Raw genomic sequence first — 10,471 nt, 5'->3', positions numbered from 1 at the left:
GAATAGTTACGGTTCCCGTGGGATACTTTAATTTAGTTTTATAATGTTTACTCGTTCATTCTGCAACGGTTCAACATATCTTATTGAAATTTGGCACAGATATAAAACGAAGTCAGGAGGACCCGTGGGATTAGGGTTCAACCCCAAGAAATGTCCGGTGTCCGAGGGATAGTTAGCTCTTTGTTATTTCTATAGTTCTTATATTTTCTAATACCACGCGAACAAAGTAGCGGACAACAGCTAGTAGGATATTAATTTATAAAGTGTTATAGTCGATGGATGAGCAAGAACTCGATAAGTCAGTTATTATGCTCAGTCTCGGAGCCCTTGTTTTTTGTACGCTTATGCAGATACTGATCTCTATGTACACTTGAATACATAATTTTCTTACGTAAAAAATCACTAAGCACGTCAAATATTGAAAAATTAGACTAACAATTAACAATATTAAAATATCGATACAATATACCGATAAATTGAAATTTGTTTACATTAGAATCTCTTGCGATATCGAACGTTCAAGTTGAATGCCCTGTGAATTAAAATTGTAAACAAGGTGTGTTTTGTTGCCAGCGAGTATACATAACTGCAGTATACTAATACCATTATAATTCATTTTTATGCAATCAGTTTAATATTGATTGTTTAAAAACTTATATTTTACAATACTCTATGTTATTTGTTTGTTTTAATATAAAGTTTCAAGTACACTTAGAAGTTAGGGGCTAAAATTAACAAAAGAAAAACGAGACCCATGTTGCTTGAGTTTTTTTATACAAAATACGAACTAAGCCGATGGTAAACATTGCTAAGATTGTATGCCTACTTGCAAGTACTAATGAGTGTAAATTTATTGCAATACATTACTTTCGTGTAATAAGAGCTAATATAATTCTATTTTTTACATTTTGTGTCGATTGAAGTAGAAACAAAAGTTAATAATATTTAACGTAATTTGAAGTTAAATTATGGAATTCCCATTCACGATTGTGCTGCCCCGAGTCTCTTACCCGCACTATTAAAAATTGTGTTCAGCGTGTCGCGTAAATTCGCGGGCTTGCATAAAGTTTTCTTATTATACTCACTGTCCTCGTACAGCGGAGAGTTCAGCACTTCTTTGCCTTTCTCCAGCGCCTCGTTGTACTCGAGGATGTCGCCCTCCGAGGAGGGCGTCTCTTGCATCATGTCGTCGATCTCTTGGATCACCTGGAACCAGAGATATGTAATATATTTAGACAGGACAACATAAACCAAATATGTTACCTAGGTAGCAAGTCTAGACACTACTAGACACCGGATGACAAGAGGCACTTGTTTCTTTGACTTTAAAGTATCCACATAAGATCAAGGGAATTGCTTGTTAGTTGAAGTCGCTTCCATGTTATACTGCATGTAAGTTACCTCATCGGCGGTCTTGACGGGGCACTCGTGGTCCTGGTGCAGGCCGCCCAGGATCAGCGCGTGCATGTCCAGGTCGGACGCCACCGCCTCGTCCTCCGAGCTGTGGATCTCATCGTCCGGGCTCAGCACGCTCTGATGCAAGCAAATATAAACGTTGTCATGATAAACTTAAGGTTTGAATTTCGAACATTGAAAGTCGACATTGTGACTTTTATATGGGTTTCCACTCATATATTTTCTATGAAAAAACAAACGAAAGCAGATTATCCAGTGTTCTTCAACTATATTCTAGATACTTTGAATGTTATAATTTGATGCAGATATACAAGTCGTAAACATAACAAGCTGCGATATAATTCCGCGAAGCATCAGCAAATTAAACGCTTGTTCACATTAATTCGGTGTCAAGTGTTTAAAGTCACATTGAGAGCGTGACGAAATATCACTAAGGTTCAATTCACACTAGATCTTCGTTTACGTGCGAACTTTACCATTATTTATTACCCTAGGTTTCTACTGCACGAACATATTCTTGTCTCATATTTTGGAAGAATGAAAGGGATGACAAATATTTAACCCGATGGGCATAAAATCAAACTAAATTATTTACCCACTAGCGCCAGACGGTCAGTGTCAAAAATCTCACAAGATCCTTTAAATTCTGTAGTTTTCGTCGTGTTTTTATGCCATTTTCTACGCTACATGAACATGGAAAATGGTTTGCTTTTACATATTTTCTCAGAGAACCCGATAGCTAAGCTAAGACACTCATAGTTGTGTCATTGTGCGGTACGTAAAGATATTTTTTTCTTAGTATAAACCATATTTTTAATATTTGATGTAGTGCACTGCGTCGACATGATGCCGAGGAAATACAATGAGAACAATAAATGATTGTATGTTCGTTTGTTTTTTTAAATGTGATGTGGAATGTATGAATGAGATTTTTAATATACATGTTATACGTAAGTGTGATGTGACCTTTACCGATGACTTGGATGTTGCTTGCATTACGATTCTGTTATTTTTTTAATATTAATTCTCACATTGCAATTATCTAACTGGAGTATATTAATGATTTTATTGGCTATTATAGGCAATGTTATTTGTATAAGAATTATTATTTTTGGTACTTTGCCACCTTATACAATAAAAAAAACATTGTACTACAATCAATCCATTAGGGGTTTTCTTAGACGAGTTGGTAACCTTTTTAAACTGTAAATGTATAAGTCGGTGTTTATATGTGTGTGTGTGTGTGTTACTTAACAAATATGTACAAAGATAAGGCGACAGATGTTAAAACAATATGACCTCGCAAGCACTTTGTTTGTTGTATATTTAATCTATTGAGCAAAACGGGCACAGGCAATTATGATTCACCCAAATATGAACATACATAATTTATTTTTCAAGGTTACACATAATATGTAAATTTCGATTATGTATAAGTTAGCTTACCCAACATATAGTCGGAGACGTTTATTCCCTACCCAGTGAAATGTTTCGTTCAAACAACATAAATACGAGCTAAATTTTATCGCTTTGTGTTTTGTTAATATTCGATAAAGTGGGTACGGAATTTAATTCCTTGAATGTGCAAATATAGGTATAAATATTCATTTGCATAAGATTGTTAAATAAGTAAATATTACTGACCTTCTTATCGCTGAGGTTCAATGTGGGGATATGCATTTTTCTGGAGAACGACTTTGTCCAATCTATGGGCAGGATGTTCCCAAAGTTGCCGGTGATCGTCCACCACATCCTGAAAAAGGAAATGTCCATTACATATTGTTTAACACATCGTTAAAAAGTTACTTAAAACATAAACAGACTTTTTTATTATCATAATATCCGCCGTCGACGCATCTTCAGGAAATACGCACATTTTAATTGCATCTTTTATACTAAAAAAACAATTAACTAATTCTTATGAGATTGGATATATTGCCAAAACCCATAGTTACAAAGCGAATTTATTATGCATTAAAGTTAATTAATCGGATTGCTATAAACTTGTATTCAAACTTGTTAGAGCTTAAGTAAAAAATTCAAGACACTCTCAGAGATAATACTTAAAATGGTCTAAAACATGGCGTGTGTTACCACTATTGTGTGTGCTATTTTTTATTACAGAATTCAAGCACTTATTTGTGTAAAACACGTGATATCTTAGATTTATAATTTCATGTAAGTGAATTTATAGTGCGGTTTTGAATTTTACTTGAATATTAAGAGTGCTCGAATAACGTTTTACTTAATTGTCATATTTAGTAACAAACTAGCCTGGATTTCATATAGTTTCAGTGTATACAACCTTTAATTTACACTAATATTAAATTCGTAAAGCTATCTAAATTAGTCAGATAAAACGAATACATCTCCAAGACACCTGATCTATACTTCTATACTATTATAATAAAGCGTAAACACACACTTCTTTGTTGCCTAAGATGTCAGCAATTACAGCATGTTTTTGAATAGTTCCTTTTTTAATAAAAAGCCCTACACTTGCGTCAGGCTTTAAGCTATATATTTTAACGCCATTAAACTTAGGGGGTAAATTTTTTGGATAAAAACCCTAATGTGGGAAAGAGACCATAAGTTGCTGCCAACATCAAGGAAGCAAGGTTGTCATCATGTCATGTCATTTTGACATTTGTAATTGATAATTCGACAGATGTTAACAATGAAATAAAATTTTCACAATTTCATGCGGATGAAGCCGCAGGGGAACAGCTAGAGTTTTCATAAAACTAAAATAGATCTGGACTCAGAGAAGAAAAATATTCGTTGTCGTTCTAATCCTACTTCTAGAAAAGTCCCTCTGACATCATCATGGTGATGCTGTAATAACTGTTCCGACACACGCAGATCGATTTATGGTCTTCAAATTGTTTTTGTGGTTAAAAGAAACCATAGACATTGAAGCTTTTATCGCCAGACAGGTAAGATACGATCAATAAAAATCTTACATAAAATCTTGGTTCTGTTAAATTACTTTGTACATCATAGAAATTTAACAGAACCAAGTTTTTTCAAGACGGGAGTTTGATTTAATTAACAACGAAAGGTCAAGGGCAACTGTTTGAAAAATGAATCATCATTAAAACATCGAAATGTAAGATAAAGTTAATTCGTACTACTTATGTAAAATGATGTTTTCCTTCACCGTAAGAACGTCGGGTAAATTATGTACATATGAAAATTCGAAAAATCGAAAATCACATTGGTACATGGCGGGATTCGAACCCAAGACCTGTAGATTACAAGTCAAGTGTTCAAACCACGTGGTTGACTATGGCCTAGTCACCCCATATTAGGGTAGGCTCCGAGCCCCTCGGTGGGGACGTATAGTGAGCTGGTGATGATGATGTAAAATGATACGATCGTGTGAACCGGTTTTTATGCTATTGTTGTGTATGAGAATTTAATTCCATTAAATTTAGAACGATCATACAATTTTAAAAGCAGTACCAACTTTTAAATACTGGAGAGTAACAAAACACGTTCGTTACAATGCGATTTTAGAGACTGCGTAAAAACGTGTGAAACAATAAAGTTTAGTTTTTTTTGGTCACTGAATGGCCACTGTTTGCCTTGAAGAGGCATTTACAGATTCACCGGGCTTGAGGTGGCCGAGCGCAAATGACGCTTAGCCTAAACCTGAGCATGAGTACCTAAGCTCGAGGGTTCCCTCAGGAGCGTCGGCAGGAACCGTTACTTCGTTACTATTACCGGATTGAGGTTTATTCAGATTCAGTACTAACATTATAGCCATGAACTTGTATAATACCACATTTCCTCGGTTCCCGCTGCCGGTCGCAGGGATCTAAATAGTTCCAAGTCTACCAATTATCGCGGCAAGGACGGACGTATACCATTAGGGTTGCTACAAATAAAATTTTATTTCCTTAGAAGCTTGAAACTTTAATTGGTTGCTCCACTTTTCTAACAGAATTTATGTGACTTGGTTATCTCATTTTATTCCGTTGTAAAGTTTGAAGTAGTCAGAACATCTAATAATTAAAGTTCTGGTTTTTTTTTTTTGACCTTACTTACAACGCATGGACAAAACGAAAAATAAATGTTACTAATTATAATCATACTATCATACTAATATTATAAATGCGAAAGTTTAGATGGATGGATGTTTGTTACAGCTTGTAGCCTACACGGCTGAACGGATTTCAATGATATTTGATATAGATGTAGAGGATATTCTGGAAGTACACATAGGATACTTACTTATGTTTTTTTTAATTCATCTGAACGGAGTCGCAGGTGAAATCTAGTGTCATAATAAAAATGATTATTTTGACAACCCTATCACTGACCCGTAGTCAACACTTCGTCAGCTATACTTGGCTGTTGAAATTGTCGATTCCTTGTACAGACGTAGTTATTTCAGGCGAATGTTAACGCTGCCTTATACAATGAATTAATCAATCAAAAAAATTTAACTAAATTAGGTTATCTGACGCACAGATAGGCTAGATTGGTACATCATTATGGCACCATAAGGAATGCCAATCTGAATTTTTAAAACAAAAACGCATGTATTTTTAATGTTGTCAGGCATTTTGATGGGGAAAAAATTTCTACGTAAGCCTCTATGGTTGTAATGTTCCTTTTAATGAATAATTTTTCTTGTAACTACTGCTGTTATTTCTCGTTTAACTAACTAAAGGTTTATGAGTTAAATTGATTTTCACAGAGTAACTTGATTGATATGGATAAAAAAACTCATATGCAGCGAGGACCGCTGTACCAAACGTACGTGAGTCAGCCGGAGACTCAAATTGGCATCAATTTGTGTACGGCCGTGTCTCGCCGCGTCACCGGCTCAATTGAGGAATGTGTCACTTCATATTACGTGAGTACGTGCGGTTACAGACGCCTGTGTGATCGTTGAAGTGTGAGAAAACGTCAATACCTTTACATTTTATAGAGAAAATAGTGATTTACTAAGCATTGAAGCAAAATAAATCTTTAGGACATCCATATGTTTGACTTCTTTGTAGACATGTCCTAAAATATATTTTGTTCAATGTTGCTGTTATTATTTGAGAGGGGGAAGGTCTAAAACAAAATTCTATAGAAGATTACAATTCGAAAACGATTTTAATAAAATTCGAAATATATGAAGTCATCCAATGGCAATGAAACAAACATTACATAGTTAAGAAAAACAGAGGTAGAATAAAAATATTTATTTGGTTAACATAACGGGTTAAAAAAAAATATCTTGTTATTGTCCAGAGATGCCGTTACTGCGTCCACACTACACAATCATGCGCAAGATAAATGCCTTCTAAAAGTTTATTAATGACCTTTTCATTTCTAAAGATAAGCATCTTGAGTGATAAACGATACTTTACAATTAGAGACCGAGATTTTAAGACGGTATATTCGACTTATTAAGCTCAGTGAAATCGTACTTTATAAGTGCGGGTTTACACAGTCCAATAACTTTTATTAAAATTTTAGTATCATCTCTCTGATATTTTAGAAATGTGTTTTAAATAGGCGCTTTGGGAGTAGAATTCCACTGATTTCTTTATTGTTTTTTTATTTACTCATTTATGGACGATTCTCTTTCATGCCTGGATATTTGTAGATTGGATGCAATGTACTATTACATTTGTGTAATGTTAACTCACTTTATCACAGCGGACAGACAGGGTCGCGGCTTACGTCACAGATTGCCCATATGGCAAATTGAACGCAGGATGTAGTTTTTACCGTGTTGTTTATTCTACGCAGTGACAAACGGAAATAACATAAAAAGTCTCACGGTAATGTAATCAAGTTAAGTTAAATAAATGTTGAAGATAAAGACCTAAGTAGTATGATCTAAACAAATACATTAGCTTACTAGAAAAAGATCGTAAAATAAACCAAGTTGTCTTGTACTCCAGTAAAGGGAAAACTTGAGACAATTTTGGCGCCGGCGTTTTCAACCCTCTTGTTGCCTATTGTGACCCCGTGCTGCTAGGCAACAGGGGACGACAACCCCACTGCACACCCTTAAGTATTACTCCGCCCTCGACTGCGTTATATAACAAATATTAAAATAGTATGGATTAAAACATCATAAAAGGTTAGCGTGGACATGTTATGCAACGAGACGATGGGGACATTAAGCCAAAAAGTGTTAAGAATGAATGTGGATGGCTACAAAGGAAGAGGAAGACCGAAGAAAGTATGGATGGATTGTGTGAAAGAGGATATGCTTAAGAAAGGAGTGGATTCATATATGACGGCTGATAGAGATGTATGGAAGAGCAGCACATACTGTGCCGACCCTCAATAAGGGATAAGGGCAAGTTGATGATGGATTAAAACATCATAATTAAGAAAAAAAAAACAATCGCGTAACTTCGGCAATGGAGTATGTTGTACAAGTGTACAAAATGACGAAGATACTTTTTGTACTTTATGAGATGCCTCCAAAGAAAGTTGTATTACAGGTTTTGACGTAATCGAATAATTTACATGCGAGCTCCGCCCTTTACTTAGCGATTTTAACAGTGAAATTTATTGAGTCTTGCTAAAATTTCGCGATGATCACCATCGATACCATTTTTTTATCAGCAGTAAAAGTCTAAAGCACAAACACCATACAGCCATAAAATTAATACGAAACTGTTTCAATTCACGCAAACGTACAAGTTGACTTTCTTTTTTGTTAAATATTTTATCGATTTCGACATTTTTTTTTGAATTAAGAATCTTGTTTTCTTGTTATAAGTAAAGCTTCTGAGAATTATTACAATTTTAATATCCGTAATAACGAGCATGTAATTGCGGATTGCAATTAAAGACTTATGCAGGAAAAATTATCTATCATAAGGTAAGAAAAATGTACTGAGTATTGAACTAAGGGAGGCCTTAACGCCTGTGCTGGAATCGTGAAATCATAATTCACATCAAAACCGTTTAGAACAGCGGATATCAACGCTGCCGACGCGTATGGCTATCGGCCCACTGTCCTCATACACGGAGTTTCACTGCCCACACCATAATGGTAGAAGTCCGTTATAATTATTTACATTAGCTATTAGCAATTCCCATAATGGACCGCCTTGTTTAGTTTTTAGTAATACTTGCAAAGTTAATGAAACATTACTGGCACATATATTTTTTTCCGTTCCGGTAAAACTCCAAAATAACAAAAAAAAATTAAAACAAAGGACTCGCTCTGACACGTACATGATTATTCTCGATGCTTTGTTTAAAAGTAATGCTGGTACCGACTTTCCTTTATAGCATGGTAACACAAGCTTTTACTGTCGAGACAGATAACAAAGGCTCAAAATAAAATACGTGCTTTTGATTTACATCCAACTTAATAAGTAACGGACGGGTGACCACTTTACCTTGGTCCCTTCGGTGTTTACGGGCAGGTAAAGGAATGCCGCAGCCAAAATCAAGTCTTGCGTCCATTTCTTAGAACTGAGAGATCGACTTGCCTTCAAAGTTAAGGATTTTAACACATGTTTTTTACGCAATCGCTTTTTAAAATTAATTGAATCTTTTTTATTGCATTTCAATGGATATCAGAAACACGTTACGATGATAATGCTGTTTTCATTAATTAAATGATTGATAGAAAATCTATAGAAATCTTTGAAATAGCACAAACATTCAGGTTAATTATATTGCCCTTTTAGTATCACTAAAGGAGATTTGTTGAATTACTATTACATAGTTATTTCAAATGTTATTTTGTAACACAGACAAAAAGTAAATAAGTTCCCTTTTACGAAAAAAACTACTCCGTATAGTGTGTCCACTTTTTATTAACACACTATACTCATTATTTGATTACGTCTCTGCTCTTCGTCAGGGGTGACCAACTTTTGTACCTAAAAAATTCTATTTTTTTCATAAAAACTATTTTAGTGGCTTTTTTAACACACAGAAGTAGAAACAGACATCCATAAAGGTTTATTAAGCATTTGCTATACATTTTGATTAGATTTTGACTTAACATTTGAGATGTTTTATTCTTTTTTTCATTACTATCATCTTTAGATAAGTTGGTAACCCCTGGTGCAAAGAACCTGTTCTCTCTTCTGGTTGTAAGTAAACAGGATTGTAGGAACTACGTAAAAGTTACTTTGAATCGAGGAAACTATTTATAGAATTCAAAACATTGCAAACATAGTTATAAATAAACACCTATTTCTATTAGAAGTGAAGAATAAAGTTAGTAATATAAAATCGACACTTCAAGGTTAAAACATGAAGAATCTTCCAAAAAAAAAGAATACGGAAATAACGTATTTAATTTAATATTGTATTACGTTCAGAGCAAAAATATCCATAAGTCGTTTAATGTACAATGTTTCGCAGTACAGTCCACCCACTCTCGGATAAGGAACGAGGTTAAGTTCACATCGCTGTTGCTGATGTTATCTGGCACGGGGCCATAGGTTACGTATATCGATTATTATTATATTTTTATTAAAAAAGTTGTTCAAGGACGTATGAAGAAATTTCGTACACCGTAAGATAACACAAACGCACTTTATGAAACCGTCAAAATAAATTATTTTAACATAACAGTACTCTTATATTGCTTTATTTAATTAAAACTATTTATCAATCTTTAATCTCCCAATCTTTATCTATACTATTATAATAAAGCGTAAACACACACTTCTTTGTTGCCTAAGATGTCAATTACAGCATATTTTTGAATAGGTCTTTTTTTAATAAATAGCCCTACACTTACGTCACGCTTTAGGCTATATATTTTCACGCCATTAAACTTAGGGGGTGAATATTTTGGATAAAAACCCTAATGTGGGAAAGAGACCATAAGTTGCTGCCAACATTAAGGAAGCGAGGTTATTATGGTAACGGTAATTTGATATTTTCAATTAAGAATTTGACAAATGAAAACACTAAAATATTTTTTTTATAATTTCATGCGGATGAAGCCGCACGGTAACAGCTAGTACTATATAAAAAAAAACAAAACCGACTTCCAAACAAAATACACGAAAAACAAAACAAAATACACCAAAAACAAAATATTCTCAAAAAAACAGTACAC

At 34.3% G+C, this 10,471-nt stretch overlaps 1 protein-coding gene across 1 annotated transcript in view; it reads right to left on the bottom strand.

Annotated features, from left to right (window-relative positions):
• The window catches only part of LOC106100869 (fasciculation and elongation protein zeta-1), a 42,368-nt gene that overhangs the window by 2,722 nt on the left and 29,175 nt on the right, over positions 1–10,471 (bottom strand). Inside the window, exons 2-4 of the mRNA XM_013279932.1 lie at positions 3,061–3,169; positions 1,402–1,533; positions 986–1,206 (exon numbers count right to left, since the gene is read on the bottom strand). Coding sequence (XP_013135386.1) covers positions 986–1,206; positions 1,402–1,533; positions 3,061–3,169 — 462 coding nt within the window. The remainder of the gene's footprint in view (positions 1–985; positions 1,207–1,401; positions 1,534–3,060; positions 3,170–10,471) is intronic.

Source organism: Papilio polytes, unplaced genomic scaffold (assembly GCF_000836215.1).
Source record: "Papilio polytes unplaced genomic scaffold, Ppol_1.0 DF824035.1, whole genome shotgun sequence".
NCBI classification, from domain to species: domain Eukaryota; kingdom Metazoa; phylum Arthropoda; class Insecta; order Lepidoptera; family Papilionidae; genus Papilio; species Papilio polytes.
The sequence above is the reverse complement of the archived record's forward strand: the minus strand, read 5'-3'. Positions and strand labels throughout refer to the sequence as shown.